Source organism: Stegodyphus dumicola, chromosome X1 (assembly GCF_044657685.1).
Source record: "Stegodyphus dumicola isolate Sdum_Otavi_A_Nest chromosome X1, ASM4465768v1".
NCBI classification, from domain to species: domain Eukaryota; kingdom Metazoa; phylum Arthropoda; class Arachnida; order Araneae; family Eresidae; genus Stegodyphus; species Stegodyphus dumicola.
In genome coordinates this window covers 79,608,378-79,628,634 of record NC_140780.1, presented here as the reverse complement: position 1 = coordinate 79,628,634, position 20,257 = coordinate 79,608,378, and the positions used below count along the sequence as shown (strand labels likewise).

General features: G+C 32.8%; 1 protein-coding gene across 2 annotated transcripts in view; it reads right to left on the bottom strand.

Moving 5' to 3' along the window:
* The window catches only part of LOC118192343 (uncharacterized), a 288,524-nt gene that overhangs the window by 174,550 nt on the left and 93,717 nt on the right, over positions 1-20,257 (bottom strand). For both annotated transcript variants that reach the window (XM_035363282.2, XM_035363285.2), the window contains exon 5: positions 6,570-6,790. In XM_035363282.2, coding sequence (XP_035219173.2) covers positions 6,570-6,790 — 221 coding nt within the window. The remainder of the gene's footprint in view (positions 1-6,569; positions 6,791-20,257) is intronic.

Genomic DNA, 20,257 nt, shown 5'->3' with positions numbered 1-20,257 from the left:
TCTATGATTTTTTGGAGGCATGTTTCTCTTCCGTCTTCTATTATTCTTAATACTTTACAATAGCAACATTTTGAAAATTATACTTCTGTTAACTATTGTTTCCATCATTTAGAAAAAATTCAAGGCATTTAAGTGAAGATCTGTTTTCATAACCACATTTATCCATATAAAGGTTGATGCAATTTAATAAACTCATTTATGGTGATAATATGAATAATTGCGCATAATAGCTTTTCAGCAATATGAGGTTTAAAACTAAACAGCAGTAAATTAAATAGTTGAACATAAGATACATCACAATTTTACTCTTGAAAATGAGAGATATTTTCCTATTTTGCAATAATGTCCTCTTTGACAACCACTTTCCATTCTTCTGGTCAATGAACAAATAAATGTTTTATTACTTTTTTTTAGAAAAATGATAGTGGGCTGGGATTACAGCAATGTGAAGTTTCATCAAGTATGTCAAAAACCAAATCCCTTTCTTTCGATTATCAAATATGACACAAATGCAATTACATTTTTAAATAAAATTCTGAAAATGAACTACAGTACTTAAGCACATCCTTGTATTTCTGCCAGCTGATAATGAAAAATCCAACTTGAAAATCTTTCATAATTAAGAGATTGATTATTTGAAGGGCCCAAGGTTATTAAAATGTGCATTATGGAGAAGTATACCCATTCATATTGCTAACTTATTACTTTTATGTTTCTCTATTTATATTCTTCTAACTTTTTAGAATGATATTTTGAGCTATAGTAAAAGCTTGATTAACCGCTATTTAACTACAAATGGAAAGTTCAAGTCATTGGAACATTTCATAACTTCAGAAAATATTTTTCCAGAAAGAAATTTAATGAGATTTGTTATGCCATTATAGAACTCATAATACTGGCCAAACAGAATGATTCAGCACCAATAATGGATAAGCACCACATCACAATACAATCATAAGAAGTTTGTTTTGGTTTAATGTAAATTTAACTCATTCCCAATAAGTTGGTTTAATATTTGTAAAAAATAATATAAGTTACATTTTTCTCATATTTTGAAAAATGTGATTAATATTCGGGATTGCATGACGTAGAATACTTTCAAAGACAGAGGAAACAGAGGTGCATTAAAAAAACCCGACACTCGACTAAAAAATGGATAAACAATGGTGAAGTAATGTGACAAATTATAAGAGATTTAAGTTTTTTATAAGCTAGATCCATAATTTGTATAACTTTATTATCTAACTAAATAAAAACAGCATGTTCATTTAAACTTCTGATAGACTGACTAGTAACATTTTCGGCAACTTTCACGTTCAGTGGGATTTCATAGTTGGATCAAGCCTAAGACTAAAATGCACTCGCCCCCCCTCCCTTAAATTTTAATTTTAAATGTAGGCTTTTGATGTTCAAGTTGATAAAATAAGATGACTATTTTTATAATTTTAACAAGGAAACTTTTCACAGTAAGTTGGCTTTTCTGCCACGAATTCCATTTTTTTCATATGCTCAGCTAAATAGAATTTTCATGGACCGGAAATTTGGCACTTTCCAAGCTTTCTGGATTGTTCAGCTTTTATGATATATAAAAGCAGCAAATTAAATTCACTCAGGTTAAAAACCTTGGAAATTTGGTAAAAATAAAAAATAATAATAATAACCTTAATAGAAATAATTCCTAAAACGTTGAAGGTAAAACTTTTAGCAGCAGTAAATAAAAATTCATGTTTTCAAATTTAATCAATTATCACCTTTTCTTAAATAGCATTTTTAAAAACTTTTAGTATACCTCAGATACTGAACTGACAAAAGTCAAAGAAAAGAAGCTGAATTTTTTTTAAATGCTTATTAACCCTTCGAACAATATGAGTTTTTGTTTAAAAAAAACAAAAAAAAAAAAAATTTCTAAAACAGAAATTAGGAAGATATTTTCGCGATTTTAATGCCAAAATGTACTGGTTCTTCATATCTGGATTTATGTACTTTTAATATATTTCCTTAAACACCTGGACATATTTCACGATCCAAGTATTCATACTTTCTTAAAGGTGTCACAAAAAATAATCTAAGGCATGTATACATATATATATATAACCTTGCCAATCACAAGATTAAAAAGTAAATCAAAAGAATGCAATAACATCATGTGGTTTCTTACATTGGGTATTATTATATATTGTAATCTTATGCCAAATTTGAATTCCCATAGTTATTAAAATTCGTGTATATATATATATATATACGAATTTTAATACACACATATATTATTTGGTATTTTTGCGATTTAAGATTTTTCTTAGCAGATTTTTAACAAGAAGTTGAAATTACTATTTAAAATATTAATTTAAATTCTGACTAAGAAAAAATTTTTTTCACTCATGGTTTTAAATTGAATTTCTAATCCTTGCAGATGCTATATAGAAAATTTTCTTATTATAAATTATTAGTTTATTACTTTGCAGCTTTAGAGCAAGTCACAGGCTTTTTAATTTACTTTTAATTACTTTATTATGAATTTATATTCTGACTAATAGCAGCTTTTAGCACTATTTTAGTAAAAGCCTTCTCTCTATGTATTATCTTCAAGAAGAATTCCAATTTTCTCGCCAATTTAGACTAAACTTACTTAAATAGAAAACTGCACTTTACGACAAGCCATTTACTTCCATCACTTAACATTTGAATTTCCAGTCATATGGTCTTAAAATTTTGAAGGCCAGTTAGTTAATTTTAACTTACTAGTTTGATCTTTAAAATTTGTAATTAACTTCATGTTTTAAAATTTTATTTTGAGGTTGTATCGTTTTTTTATCTTCTTATGATTCTGAATTAACTTTTATTATTCTAATATGTTTACTTCTGTTTTTGATTTTGAAGTTAGAGTGTAGAGGATATGTCTTCTAAAGTAAGCATCTCGTTCAGATTAACTGTGTTCTTAATAGAAACTTTAATTTTAATATTATTTGCTATTTTGTTTAACAAGATTCTTGGCTTAAATGGACTAATGTCTTTATTTGGAATGAGTATTAATTCTGACTTATGGTTTGAATACAGCAAACAATTTGATGCTTACTTGGAAGTAAGATGAAACACTGTCTTAATTTAGTTGCTGTTAATTGATAGTAGACTTGTTTATCCCCTTGATAAGTCGATTAATCTGTGATCAATGACAATAACTACTTTTTCAATATTTAGAATTTACTTTTGGTTTTGGTATTTTTCGTTGGTGCATGTGCATAAGACCTTTACGGCTGTGAATATGCGTGCGCAAAATACATTTACGAATGCACGTTTAATGTATAACGGACGGTATAAGCTACGCTAAAATTACCTAATTCAGTTAATGTTGCAGATTGCGTTGTTCCTTAATCTTCGAATTGGATTCGGCTTATTATTTCTTGCAGACTGTTACAGCAATTTTATGAAAGCTTGAACTTTCAATTATGTCAAATAGAATTTCTGATATATATTTACTAATATGTAAAAGATCTACAAAGCGAAAGTATGTTTCGAAGTCCATTAAACAAAAAGTAGAATTGCTGCAAAAAATGGATAAAGGCGTATCCTTTGTTTATCTAAACTTTAACGTTTGTTTATCTAAACTTTGTTTATCTTTAACGCCGCAGTGCGCAATGAATTGGAAGTTGATCTGTCAGCACTATCCTTATCTTCAGGGCAGATGTTTTTATTTTATTTGGCTTATAATTCCTTACTAAATGTAGTATTTCATCTCGATGTACTCCGTCTTTGATATGATTTAAATCAAATTCCTCGTCATTATAATTCGCTTCCGATAGCGAAGAAAGTGACAGAGGTTATTGAAAACGAAAAAATTTCGATTGGAAAATTAGTCGGTATTCTCGACACAGCAATTATAGGACTTGAACAGCGGAACTTTGTAACTGAACAAGAAATTATGTCTATTTATAGAATTAAAGAGAATGTATTATCACATAAAAAATGAAGCAACTTAAACAACTTACATTGAAAGAAATGTTTAATAAAGCAAACAAATAAATATTAAGCTTTTTTTTTTTTTTGTAAATTTTGATACCCTTTAGATCATAATTGTTCTTTATTTCCTAAATTAAGGTTTCATATTTTTAATTTTATAATTTCTGCATGCCATCTTATCAGATTTAAACTGATGATCTATAATCCGGAAAAATTGATAATGCGGAATCGCCGAAGTCCCGACGAATCCGGATTAACGACTTCTGACTGTATATACAGTGTTTTTCTCAGTATAGTATACATCATTAATCCATTTCAGATTCTTGGACTTATGCCAAACAAGTTTTTCCAATATAAATGAGAGGCAAAATAATCAAGCCACTCTTATGAAAAAAAATCCATTGTTATTATAATACTCTTAATACTAAAACACAAATACAGTGGGTAAAATATTTACTGTATATAAATGAAACACTGCATATGCTACTGCACATAAATAATTTTCTGCTATTCAGATCAAATGCAATTTTTCAACATGCTCTAGGTATATCTGATCTTTGTTTAGCTATTGATTTCACCCCTTTTTTCACAATGCTAAATGATTTGGTATCTCCTTTAAATCATAGACACTATCATACTTGGCATAAGGTAAACAATAGTTTAGTAAGTCCCAGATATGAATGTCATCTTCATACATTTTGACATCTCATTTTTCACTTTCATAGTGATCCTTAACATTTTCTCCATTGTTCTCTTCTCATATTATCTTATTACCTTTCTAAGAGCTAATGAATTTTGAAAAGATTTACATGAAAATGCAAAATCGCTTCAAAACTCAGTTATAGCACAAGTTGTTTACTAAATAGTAACTACAAGTATACTAATGGGAAGTCATAGCATTGCCTTGAAGGATGTAAATAAGTGTAGTGTGTGCAGTCATGACTCACTGAATTCAAGTCATATTCCAAACAAATAGTGTACATAAAAAAAAAATTTTTACCCATCGATTCAAGACATATACTAAGTTTAATATATTTTAAAGCAAATATTAAGGGTGATCTTTTTTAAAGTGACAGCGTTTGGAGCGCCCTGTAGCGCGATTTAATAGCCGAAATGGCACCAAACTTCGTATTTAGACTGATCAAGACATGGGAAAAAGGATTCCGTGGAAAAAATTTTAGTTACAAAAATCGCCGCTAGGGCATTTGGTGGTGCTGCTGTAGCTTACAATAACGAGAATTAACATAAAACACGGGTATCAAAGAAATATGCAAATGTGTGATGACAGCGCCAGTAATAGTGGCTATAAAAGCAAGTAGTAGACAGTTCCGACAAATAACCTCAGCTGAAGTAAATGAGCTCCAGCGGACATGCCTCTCACATTACTGGAACATGCAATTACTGGTGAAGCTGTGTTACATGAATCAATGTAATGCATCTGCAGCTCTTCGGGAATTTCGAACCAGAAAAAAATTACGAAAAGGGCCTTTATTGCTGAATGGTCTTAAGAAAATGATTAAGAAGTTTGAGGAAACGGGGTCACTGACCATTTGCCCTGGGAGAGGACGTAAACCAGTATCAGAAGATGTAATAACTGATGCGGCAACTGCAATTGTTGAAGGATCGCAGGGAGCCATTGCTGGTACTAGCAGCGCCCGGGATGTAGCTTGACAATTGGACATGAATTATTCCACGGTATGGAGAGTTTTGCGGCGCGTTATTGGATTTTATTCCTACAAAATCATTTATATCAAATTCTGCCTGGTTTATTTTTCATCAGTGTACTTAATTTATATTACATTTACATACACAAAAATTTCAGTTTATTAATTATTTGAACATTTTAATAAAAAATGGCAGACCATGACTAGCACTCATATTGATAAAATTGCTTAGTAATTTGATATATTTAGGGAAATTTCCAGATCAAAATGGTTTCACTTCACATTTCCAAAATTTAAAACTATGAAAATATGCCATGAAACCTACATATTTGTTAGAAATTCTAGGAATTTTTTCTTGAATGTGAATATTCAAAATTAAATCAAATGGAGATTTTAAAAATTTATCATTTCAGTGCCAGAATAAACCAAGAAAAATTACAATTGGATTGACTTTTACAAACTTTAATATACAGATATTTAACAGTATGTGCAGTTTATGCATGACTATTACTAATATTACTAACCATAAATTCAATATTTATCATCAACCTAAATTCCAAACTACTAAGGATTTTATCATTCCAATTACCTTTATCTAAATAAAATATCACTCTTTGAATCTAATAAAAGACAGAAGCATACACTTTCAGAATTTTCAATAGAACTGACATCATTAAATTACCGTATTTGACGGCATATAAGACGCACTTTTTTTTCCTAAATTTGGTCTCAAAAAGGTTACCTGCGTCTCATACGTGAAGACCACAGGTTAACTTTCAATACTGAATGCTATTTTTAGCCCGGATAAAGGTATAGACACATAAAACTTTTCCTATATCTACATGTGTGTGGCCTTCTAAATAAGGGTGTGTCTTATATGCCATCAAATACGGTAATAAAAACTTAACATCAATTTAAAATATTAGATAAAGATAAAATACAGATGCTTACCTATTACACTTTTTGCAAAAGAACGATTTTTGAGCGTAGCTAAACCTAAATCTCCAATTTTCACAGCACCTGTCGTTCCAGTAATAAAAATATTGTCACATTTTAAATCACGGTGAATTATAGGAGGCTGCCGAGAATGCAAAAAATTAAGACCTTTTAAAATCTGCCTACACCATGATTTCACTACTTTAGTGTTGATTTTCTTAAATCGTTTCAGATACCTAAAAGGAAAGAAAAAAAAAAGAAAAGAAAAAAAATATTCAGTACCCTAACATTTAGAAGAAACTTAAATTCCCATAAGAACATACACATAATCTGTCTGTCTGTCTATCTCATATTACACACATACATATATCTCATATTACATACACACACGTCTGTGTGTGCATTTATATACATATATATATATATAGGATGAAGTAATAGAAACTGACTTAGTAGATGAAGCTGAATATTTAGAACTTTCTTCCTTTAATAAATACACAGCCATGGACTTGCGTATGATCATTTTTATTGAACATGATACACATTGTGAAATAATGTATTTTAAAAAGGGTGTAGCGATTTATATTTATTTTAAATAGCCAATTTTCTTTAATTTGTTATTCTTTCCTATAAGCCTTCATTCTCCTAACTGTCAGTGCCAGAATATTTTAATATGGTAGTGCACGTGAAGGAATGCAAATTCTACGTTGAAGAAAGAGTTTAAAAAGCGAGTTTCAGTAGGAAAGACGGAGAGTTAGGCTACTGCCGTCACATCTGCTACTTAAGTATTTGCTCCCAGAGTTATTGCTAGTTCACGTGGCTTAATTGCATTTACTTGCTGCCACTAGTTTTCGATGGTGGTTTAAGAAACAGGATTTAGCCAAGCCCTGTAGCATAGTTCTATTATTTGTACATATCTTCAAATTTTTAGTTTCATTATCTGAATTTCAGTAATTTCCAAGAAGAGGCATAGTTTGTTTGCATTGTAAATTTTAAAGAGTTAATAAAGGGTACTTTTAACCCTTCTCCTGTGCAGATGCTACTCTTTCACTTTTCACACTAAAGTGAATCTAGTGGACTCTACAAGGGTATATCTGCTTTTCGATAATTTCACATTTTTATAGGATTCAACTCTTTCGCTGACAGAGCAACAGCCAGTAGCAAACTAGCAGTAAAGAGAAGGGGAGGAGAATGCACACTTTCCAAATGAAGGCTTTTGATTAAAATTGACTGAGCAATGGTTTTGCTTAACTTGGATTGCATAATGTAAGTTTTAGTGTTCAAATATGAATAATATTATTGGCTGAAACATAGTTTAAGTACCTAAAGCATTATGACTATGTAAGAATCATATGATATTTATTAAATTTGAAATAATGCAATTCAAGGACATTTATTAACCCTTTCAGGACGGGCATCCACGCATTCCCTAGGAACATCTCTTACAGCCCGGTGTCCCATCCATGCATCGCTAGAGATTGCATTCAGAGGGCGGGTGATGCGTATACGCATTTTAAGCTGGAATGTTTTTCTGAAGGCCACTAGATGGCATCCTATGTCCATTACTTTTGAAATGAACACAGTTTTAAGTTCCTGACCTTGAGTTTCATATATTCTGCTTGACTTTGGTATTTTACTTATCAGCTCTTGCGAGAGTGGGGGGGAGGGAAAGTGTAAACAGAAGTGAGCTCTTTAAATCGCTGCGTGCTAATGAAAACATTCGCGTGTCTGATTTATATCCAATTCCTTTTTTCATTCTATTTTTTCCTTTACTATGTACGGGCTTTTAGGATTAGTATGTAGGGTACTGTTACATTTTGCATTGCCCTTCAGATATATTTCCGGTTCTTCTTTTTATTTCGGAAAGCCTCACCTCCAGTCTATCATGGAGGGAAGGTGCCATTTTTTAGAGGAAGAATACCCTCGTATGGTCAATGAACCATTTATTAACGCAGATGAGAGTGATGATTCATTTTTTAAAGAGTTAGAAAGTGATACTTTTTCTAAGAGTTAGAAAAAGGTACTTCTCCGTGCTTCGAGACTGACCACCATTTTACTTCTTACTGTAAATAGTCTTTATTGTGTTGTTTTATTAATTTAAAACTTTATTGATGAATTTTATCAATTAAAACTTTGGAATAATTTGAATAGCGCTTCTGAAAATTATTTTACAAGATAAGCAATTTTTTAAGTATATTTTCATGTAAAATAAAGAAAAAAATATTAAGTGCTAATTTTAACATATATAAGAGCTCAAGTAATAATCTAAAACGATACAAAAAATTACGCTGCTAGAAGCGAAACTTTTTTTTTTTTTTTTTCTGATTTTTTTTTATAAAATTAGGCTTAGTGATGCAAAACCTCCGTCCTTTTAAGATGCTCGTGCGGGACGGAAGAGAATCGAAGGCGGTCACCGTACAGGACGGAGGTTTTGCATCCCTAAGCTTAATTTTATATAAAAAAAAAAAAATTAGAAAAACAAAAGTTTCACTTCTAGCATCATAATTTTTGGTATCATTTTAGATTATTACTTGAGCTCTTATATATGTTAAAATTAGCATTTAAAACATTTTTTTCCTTATTTTACATGAAAATATACTTAAAAAATTGCTTATCTTGTGAAATAATTTTCAGAAGCGCTATTCAAATTATTCCAACGTTTTAATTGATAAAATCTACATACTTGCCAACCTATGACACTCAAAAATCAGGAGATTTTTTTAAGAAATCAGGAGATTTTTCACAATGTTAAAAAGACTTTTTAAATGATAAAAATATAGTTTTTAATAATGAATTAACTTTAAATAGTTACTAAGTCTTAAATGCAAGCAAAACAAAAATACCTTAGACATAAAAAACATTTTTATTACTTTCATCGTTTTTTAAAAAAAAAAAAAAGGCACTTTAATCAGTTTTCATACAAATGTTATGGACAGTGGCAGATTTTGCTTTCGTTAAGAAAGAAACTTCATAATTTTGTTCATAGCAATTGCCACGTAGGTCTGCTTTCGCTAATAAAAGTTTTTCTAATGTGTCATCACTAATATTAGATCTAAATTTAGTCCTCGTTTTCGCAACAAAACTGAAAATCTTCTCACACTCCGCATTACTATGGGGAACTGTCAAGATGGCCAACATAATTCTAGAGAGTTCACTATATTTTAAAATTCCATCAGCACTTTTCAATTTTCCAATTAACCTCCACTGGGTGTCAATCCTAGCTGATTTTATAACTTCATCCAAGTTTTCTAATTGTAAACTGCAAAATTGCGACTGCAGTATATCAGTAGCAACATCAATATCATCATCTTTCATGACTAAACAAAGTAACACAGGAAATCTGTTCAAAAAGTACCTTATATCAATAAAAGATGCATTTGCTAGAGCAGAAACATCAGCAACTTTAGCATGCAAAATCACTTCATCGTTGACTGGAAATTTATGTAGTGTGTAATCACATACTCGACAGAAGTAACTTCTAACATGAAGATAAAACTTATTTTTGTCTTCTTCTGAAAGTTCTTCCACTACTTTTGTAGTTGCAGCTCCTATTACCAAATCTTCATCTTTCTTCTGATTTTCTGTTTCACCATAAATCACATCATATATAGAATTACAAGACAAAACACAGACTGGTTTTACAAACTTTGATAAAATGTCTTTAAACAGATCATAAATCATTGATTGCAAAACATGAATTAATGGAATTCTGCTTTGTAGAATTGTGTTCAGAACATCAAATGATGGCAAAATGAATTGTAAAAAAAAAAAGCAAAAAGCTTTGTTAAGGTCCGAAGAAAAAAACATAAATATTCGTTCTTCACAAGATAAACTTACAGTAATCGGAAAATGTTTCGTGTGTTGAGCAATTTTTTTTTTTTATCTTGAGAGAAATTTGTATCAGCTTTATGCTGATATTTTGCAGTATTATTTTGAGAACTGCCAGTTGAATTGCTGAATGATGCAGAAATTGCAAAAAAATCAAAATTTTTCTCATTTCAGTATTATGCAGCTGTTGGAACTGTTTCAATTTTTCCTTTCTTTTAGAACTCCTTTCAAGATAATAATATCAACAATGTGTTCATCCACATTTAATGGTAAAGAAGCTGCCCCTTTTCAGTTGCTAAATTTAAGAGGTGACAGGTGCACCTCATAATCTGCAAATCTGAATTTGCCTTTCTTAAGATGCCTGCAACACCAGTCTTCAAGCCTACCATTACTGGTGCATTATCGGCACCAAGCGCTAAGCAATTATCCAGAGGGACTGCATTTTATTTAAAGTTTTAATAATTAGCTGTGCTATATTAAAGCCTCTCGAATGTCCTTCTAAAGTGGGGTCAGAAAGTAAACTGCACTCAATTTCTGAAGACTCTGGATTAAAAAAAGAAACAACAATTGGATACAGTTTTGAATTGGTATTATTGCTTCCATCCGTAGAGAGACAAAACGGAGCTGTTTTAATGCAATCAATAACTGAAGATTTATTTTTCAAACCCATTTCTTTAACAATTGCACCTGTTTTGGTCCTTGCACTTGAGTATTTCTTAGCGATTTCACTATCGGGAAACATTTTTCTAAATAAAGCTGCAGCGTGAGCCAATGCATTCAGTGGCAGGTTGTGCTCCAGTAAAAAGGCAGAGAACAGACATTCTGCATTAATCACTTTTTGGTCTTTTGTTTCCGAAGAAAAATTTAATTTTTCGTTTTTTCAAAACAACTCATGTTGTCCTTGTGTTTTTGTGTACGCACATGTTTGAGAACATCTGCCCTTCCACCAAGCGAAATCGAAAAATCGCAACGACAGATGGTACTCATTGCAAATTTATTACATTTCCTTGAAGAAATAATGGAAGGAAAGTCAACTGTGTACGATTTTTGAAACGTGCACGAGTATTTCACCTTTCTCGCAGACATATCAAAAGACGATAATTTCTAAAACTATTTCCTAAAGGCACGTGTACTCACACAACTCAGGACATTGCTTTGTGCTCATTGGCTAATATATGCCAGATGACACGCAGTGCAGCTCGATGCCCATTGGACAACTGGAGAACGACGTTGCTGGATACGTATGCTGTCAATCACAAAGCAGAAATTCTCATCTGATTCGCAAGGTTTCATTTTAGATATAATCTAGAGAAAATTCAGTTGCTTTCAGACGTCCAAAATCACTTTTTTTTGTTCGTATAATGAAGTGTTAAGCCAAGTTCCATAAAAATCGTGAGAAATATTAAGAATAAGAAAAAGTCAGGAGAAATGTATTGTAAATCGGGTTGGCGGGAGAGCGCTCGAAAATCGGGAGTCTCCCGCCTAAATCGGGACAGTTGGCAACTCTGAATCTATCAATAAAGTTTAAAATTAATAAAAGGAACACAATAAAAGACTATTTACAGTAAGAAGTAACAAAATGTAAAATGATGGTCAAACTCGAAGCACAGAGAAGTATCACTTTCTAACTCTTAGAAAAAGTACCACATTTTAACTCTTTAGAAAATGAATCAGTATTCTCATTTGCGTTAGTTAAATGGTTCACTAACCATATTCCTCTGATATTCTTCCTCTGATAAATAGCGCCTTCCCGCCATAATAGACTGGAAGTGAGGCTTTTCTAAATAAAAAAAGAAGGAACAGTATATCTGAAGGCAATGCAAAACGTAAAAAAACTCCGCACAGTAGCCATAACAGACCGTACATAGTGTAGGAAAAAAATAGAATAAAAAAAAGAATTGGATATAAATCAGATACGAGAATATTTTCATTAGCACGCAGCGATTTAAAGAGCCCACCTCTGTTTACACTTTCCCTCCGCCCCCATCCTCGAACGGCTGATGAGTAAAACACCACACTCAAGCAGAATATATCAAACTCAAGGTCAGAAACCTAAAACTGTGTTCATTTCAAAAGTAATTGATATAGGATGCCATCTAGTTGCCTTCAGAAAAACGTTCCACCTTAAAATGCGTGTATACGCATCACCCGTCCTCTGAATGCAATCTCTACTAATGCGTGGATGGAATGCCCGGCTGGAAGAGACGTTCTTAGGGAATGCCTATATGGGACGCCCTGTCCTGAAAGGGTTAAAGTAGTTACTATTTTTAGGAGAAGAAGGGGAAGTAACACTAAATTGTATAGGAGGCTCACAGAACTATTACAAATTCAAGTTAGAAATTTATTTTACCCAATATTTCATCTTGTACCCCCCATGTACAAGGTGAGCCAAAAGTTCTTTAGAACTTTAAAAAATTCATGAAAATGGAATAAATTATGATGAAGCCTGGTTTGCAAGAAAGGGCTCACAAGGAAGTCAGATTTTTTTTAGCAAGGAAAAATATTTAGTTAAAAATGTGACCAGTAGAGAGTGCTTATGAACCGAAGTGCCAGTGTGCTTCATTCATTTATTCTTGCAATAACATTTCAGCACGATCTCGAGAACATTGTGCAGCACAACTAAGGTGACTCACAACAACCATTACAGCCAAACACAATGTGTTGGAATGAATTGCAGAAACCGCATGACAGACAGAATCTTCATGTTCGGTCTGTGTTGAAGGGGATGAACAGTGCACAAGTGCTTTCAAATAGCTCCACAACCAGAAGATGACTGGAGTGAAGTCAGATGATTGTGGAGGCCATGCCATCTTGCAACTTCGACTAATCACTCTATCTTTACCAAAGGTACTCAACAGGAATTGTTTTACTGGATTGGCATAGTGTTATAGTGCCCATCCTGCATGAAGCTTATTACAGATAATACACCTCTTTGATTTAATGCTGGCACAAGTTAATCATGCAAGAGAGTGAGATATGCTCAGCAGTTACTGTGCATGTTTTCCAGCTAGATATGAGACATGGTTCTTTGAAGAAAAATGGTCTCACAGTGAAAGATGAGGTGAAGCCACACCAGACTGTTGACTTGGCTGGATGCAGTGATTCGTTGTGTATTCACAAGGGTTCGACATTGTATACGAGTGTTCTGGGTATTGACATCCTCATGTAGTGTCAAGTGACCTCATCCGTCCAAAAAATTTTGAACAACCACTGATGGTTGCTTTCAATTCTTGTCATAGCCCACTCAGCAAATAATTCCTTCATAGCTGTGTCTTCTGGTCGCAACTCATACAGTGACTGCAATTTCTAGGAATACAGATGCAATAGCCTGAGAAGGATGTACTGAATCGATGAGGCCCATCCAATAACCTTCCAGCTTTGTGAGTACTGCTACTTCCCATGCATGATTCTGCCGCTATATCATTCATAGTGCTTTCCAACGCAGTTGTTCAGCCCTTTGCCAATGAGGGTCTTCCACTTCATGGCCAATCCTAAAAAGAGCCAGTTTCTTCAAACCATTTGAGAAGCTTTAGTACTCCAGAGCACAATATGGGGCCATTCTATGTCTTCAGTCCTTTCAATGTGTGAAATTTTCACAACGCAACAGTTGCTGGCTCTCTGTTCAATAGAACAGCTATGCTCACTTGGGTAATGATAACATTCTGAAAGCAAATGAGAAATTGTAAAGTATCACAGTCTTTTATTGCAAGATTAATTTGCATAATTCTTCTGAATCTTTCGAATGTGAGCACTCTAATGGGGACATTTTTAACTAAAAGATTTTTTTTGCTGCTAAAAAAATTTCACTGTACAAATAAATAATGGTAGCATAAAAGAGTTGTTATGTTTTGAAAATATAACTATACGGTTAATCATAGATTGCTTGATCCTCTTGGCATATGTTGTCCTGTCATCCTTATCCCTAAATTATTGCTTCAAGAAACGTATAAGCAGAAGATAACAAGGGATAAAGAAATAGATACCTGTATGAGAACTGCATTTTTAAAATGGCTAAGAGATACTGACTATATAGAAAAGATCCATTTTCCCAGATATTTTAGTTCAAGGAATACGAGTGAAAATACTTCAATACATATTTTTTGTGATGCCAGTAAGCATGCTTATGCGATAGGTGTTTTCAACCAAATAAAAACTTTTGATTCGGTTTAAGTACAACTGATAAAGCCAACAGTAGAGTTGCACCAACTGAAAAAGAAGAAACTACTATAGGGAGATTGGAATTACTTGCAGCTACCATAGCATCAGGACTTTCGTCCTCAATTTGATCTGAGATACAGAGTGAAGAAGTTTACTTCTGGACTGATTCTTCCACTATTTTAGCATAGATAAGAAGAGAAGAAGCCTGGAACGTCTTTGTCCAGAAGAGAGTGAAAGAAATAAGAAGACTGACAAATAAAAATTCTTGCAGACATATTCCTGGATGCATGAATCAAGCTGATCTCCCAAGTAGAGGTTAAGCTCTAAATTTATTGAAATCTAACTGGTGGCTACGTCCAAGTTGGCTTTACTTGGCAGAAGAAGACTGGCCAAAAGGTGACTTAAATTTAGATAAGTGCAAGATTGTTAGAGAAAAGAAAAAGAGCTTAGTTTCATCTGTAACAAACTGTTTATTTTAGGCATGCTTGGTTACCAAGAGAAATTGGTAATACAGATATTTTTCCAAGTACAAAAAGATAATTAATTTAAAATGTCTGGATCCTAAGATTCGCCTTCGATTTGTTGATTTGAACAAACTGAGAAAAAACATTGAAACCTTAATTCTGATGAAATTTTTTCAGGCTAAGTTTTTGATCAAAATGGTTCAAGAAGACTGTTTTGTGAATGAAAAAGGATGAGAAATTAAAAACTTTAGTACTCAAGGATGAAAGCGGAATCCTCAGACTGAAAATTAAACTTAACTTTTGTGAGGATGCAGAAGAATTAAAAATGCAAGCTATTCTTCCATCTAATCATGAGATTGTCAAGATATTAGAGCAATATTATCACGAGAAAAATGCACATGCTGGTAGACAAAATATGATAAATATTCTACGAGAGAGATTTTGGATTTTGAATGCTTGTAAAACTGTAAGATATCTCATTAATCAATGCACAGTGAATAGAAGATTTTCTGCAAAACACCTAGAAACTTATACTGAACTTCAGATTCAAAAGACTAGAACAGGTCATACAATCAAAGTACCTAAGAGACTGGACTAATGAACTATTTATAATTTTCTTTTGTAAGTTAAATTTTTAAGATAAAAAGTTATTTTAGGTGAAAGGATGTCATGGTGAATAAGTAATCTAATATTATCTTTGATGAAATTTAGAAAATTATGTGGCAATAGTGGAGGTTTTGTATATTTACATTTTGAGCTTTTTCTTTTTATTACAAAATGAGAAAAATGGCTTTGACTTGCTTTTCATGTGTATTTGAGAATTAATGAGTATATCTTATGCCATTTATAGTTTGAGTGTTGTTTCAGATGTCAAAGCTAGAGCTGTCACTTAGATTTGTAAAATAAACTGTTTGTACTCTCACAAGATGTTTCATTGAGTAACTGGTTACACTCATTTCCATTACTAATTCTTCTAACGTTTGAAGGCAAAATGGGACAAAGAACCTATCTGCAATTTTTGAGCTTTTAAACTACTTTTTGTTGCTGTATTATTTAACCTTTTAGAGACGGCATGCCTTTGTTTAATACATTCCCTTGGGACTGATGAGTCTCATTTGGTTTATTTAATCATGGCAAAGCACTCGAGGACTATCTGCGTAAGAGAAGGGATGCCTTCCTGGAGGACCGTCTAAGAAAAACTGATATAAACCTTACACATGGGAAAAACTACAAAAACACCTGTTTAGCCAGCCCGTTCAATGAGATTCGAAATCCGGACTAAATTACCAGTGTTCAGCGAATTTACTGCTCAGCCACTGGTGAACCTCAGGACTGATGGGAGTCGAAAGGAATCGTTCCACATGACAGGGATTTTGTGACACTAAGCCTCACTTTAGGGGGGGGGAGTTTAAGTGAAGTTAAGCTAACATCATAATTTTTTGTACTACCTTAGATTATTACTTAGGCTATCATATATGTTAAAATTAGCATTTAATAATGAAAAAATATTTTAAAAATTTTGCTTACTTTGAGAAATAATTTTCAGAAGAGCTATTCAAATTATTCTCAAGTTTTAATTAAATAAATTAATAAATTCTAAAACTAATAAAAAAATGTAGGAAGTAACAAAATCTTTCACTGGAAGTAAAAGGCAGGCACTCGGTGAGCTTAGTCTCTGCCCAAAATGTCCGTACTAGAATCACTAGAGATATTGCTCTCTAACTTTTTAGAAAATGAATCATTACTCTCATCAATATCAGTAACTGGCTCATTTACCATGCGAGTATGACAAATAACGACTACTGACTACTGACAAATAACGCTCGCTCACCATAATAAACTGAAGTCAAGGTTTTCCGAAATAAATAGGGAAGTACACAAAATACAAGAGATAAAAGCAGCACAAATGTTACCAGAATCCCACATAGTAACACTAAAAGACCCTACATAGTAGTTAAAAAAAAAAAGATTTAAAAGGACATCCCAAACGTGTGTTTATATCACGTTTGAGCTAAAGAGCTGAGCTCTGTTTGTTTATATTACACTTTCCCACCTCCCCCGCATCAGTTGACACTGATGTTTTACAGAATGTGATCAAACTTAATCTCAGGCCCTAAAACTATATTCAGTTTAAAAGCAATAAATACAGACACAATCTAGTGGACTTTAAAAAATGTTTCAACTTAAAATGCGTACATCTGTCACCCATCCCTTACGCTCATTCTCCAGCAATGCATGGGTGGAACATCCGGCTGGGAGAGACATTCGCAGGGAATGCATATATGGAATGCCCGTCCGGGATGGGTTAAATATACAGTATGTTTCATAAATCATGGGTCAAACTTGGAAGGATGGTGGAGCATACTAAAACATGCATTTTTTGTATAGGAATGAAGGGTCTAATGTGACGGGTTAAGGCAGGAACGCAAAAATACGACACGAGAGGAAAATGTGTTTGTATAGAAAATAAACGCAAAGTGCTCCATTGCAGCAATACAGTATTCACAAAAAATGCTCAAAAAAGGAAACACTAACAGTAATAGGAACTACAGCTGTGACTGGCTGGCAATGCAATTGGCTGGTAGAGGGCGGTAGTGAGCCGGACAAACCACGATCCGATGCATCAGAGGGTCATTTGCAACTCTGATGTCGAGCGTGATGGGTGAGTTTACGCACAGGGAAGAAGCTGGCATGCATCTCATGTATGGTGCTGCTAATGGGAACGGCACAGCAGCGCTACGGTTGTACCAGGAACAGTTTCCGAACAGGCATATGCCAAAGCACACAATGTTTGAGAGGTTGCATCGGTCTCTCTGCGAAAACAGGTCATTTGAAGCCACCTCTTACACTAGGAGTGGAAGAAAGAGTGCATGACAACCTCGCATTGAAGAATCCATCTTGAACATTGTGCATGAATCACCTCAGACAAACACAACAGCTATTGCATGTCGTCTGCAGCTGAGCCATTCCACTGTTTGGAGAGTACTACATGAAAATGGTTTGCACCCATACCATTTACAGTGTCCAAGCCTTGAAAGAGACAGATTACTCTCTTCGAGTTCATTTCCGTCATTGGTTGTTGCAGCTGTGTTCGGCGCAGGCTGATTTCCAATCGGATGTGCTATTCACGGACGAGCCAACTTTCTCACATAACGGCATCTTCAATAGCCACAACATGCAGGTGTGGGCAACTCATAATTCACACGGCACACGTCCACATGCACTTCAAACCCACTTCTCAGTGAATGTGTGAGCGGGTATTATTAACGACTACCTCGCAGGCCCATACTTCTTACCTGCATGTACACTGCTCAAAAAAAAAAATGGGACAGTGCTATATCTCCCGTTCTACTGTGGCGATTCACGAAATTCAAATTGCGTTCTTCATGTCTCGAAAGCGCGACTTGGGATATATATTAGATTTATATATAGCACTATTTTAACATAGGTATTTTGACACAAAATCGGACTTTTTCTGAAATAACATACCAATTTTTTTACATATTTCGATTCTACGACTCAAATTATGTCAGAATACCAAGTTTTGTAAAAATCGTACGAGTAGTTTTTAAAATATTAGCTCTCAAAATTTTAGCTCCTCAACGTTAATTGAATTTGGCAAAAATTTATTAATATCTCTTTTTTTATTAAACTTTTTTGATTTTTTCTCTCACATTTCGAAATTTAGGTTCATTCCAAATAAAATTTACCCATTTTTTGTGTTTTATGTTTTAAATTTCTATTTTTAAATAATTTTTATAAATTTTTCGAAAAAAATTTTGAATTATAACCTATAAAATTTTTACCATCATCTTAAAGTAGGTGTATTTTTAAGCATATCTGCAAAAAAATTAAGACTTTTTTATTCAAAATTTTCTAAGATATACACGAATTTACATATTTTCGCGTTTTGAAATTTGGCATCTTTTTTTTTTTTGAGCGATAATAACGCCAAATGTGGTCTATGGATTTTTGTTACAGTGAATTGCCACAGCTAATTTTAACCTTAAATTTCAAATAAAATTTTACGGAGAATTAATTATATCACATTTTTTCCTTTCAATGATGCGTAATAACTATTTATTAATACTATATGAAAAGCTATTTTTTTAAATTATAGACGATATTATTCAAATTTTTAACTATTTTTTTTTAATTTCTCTCTTTTTAAAAATATATATATATATATAAGAGTAAATTTTTACCTTCGGCGTTTTATCGTCTGCTACTTTACTTCGTTTAAATTGAATTGTCTAAAACTGAGAATTTTCGTTTGATATTTATTTCAATTTTATGACATTAACTGAATAATTTATTTCTAAACAAACTGTTGCTTTTGAAGTGGCTGAAAGAGCGGCTGATGCTATCATCCACATTTTTAAAGCACAGTATATTTTTATAGAAACATAAGATTTAGAATAATCATTTTTATAAAAGTCAAATTATGATATAAACATACAACTCTAGAGACTGAATTAATGGAAGTTCAATGGTTATGTAGAAATGATCTGCAGATACTTAATGGCTCGATAAGTCAGCAGATTCTGGAACAAGTAAGAATAATTATATAAACGACACCCAACATTCTGGATTCAATTAACAATGAGGATACGATGTTTATTAAATGAATTTAAGAAATTTTAAAACATCAAAAATCAACTCATTTTTTTATCCTAAAATGTATTTTTGTGCGTAGCGTATTTTCATTACATCCTTAAAATTCCAATTTAGAATGTAATTGTCAAGAACTGAATACTAATCATCAGTAATATAATAAGTAATTATTACGGTTATTAATAAATCCTTCTTAGAAAGTAATTGCAAATATTTGAAAAAACTTTCTGTCTGAATGCAAATATTTTTCTACGCAAATATTTTTAATTTTATATTAATCAAGATTGCACACGATATTATTTATTTTTACCGTCAGTTCTAGTAGAAGTTACAAATCAATTATATTTAATTAAGGATTGGATTGGATTGGAATATTTAATTATGGCAAAGCACACGAGGGCTATCTGCTTAAAGGGAGGGATGCCTTCGTGGAGGACTTTCTAAGGTACACTGGCTCGTACAAACGTTATACATGGGGAAAACCACGAAAACGACCATACGGCCAGCCCGCTCGCGGGATTCGAAACTTGGACCGAATTACCAGTATTCAGCGTCTTTACCGCTCGGCCGCTGGTAGGCTATTTAATTAAGGAATAACCATCTAAGTTTAGAAACAGCGTACCATAACAGTAATTTAAT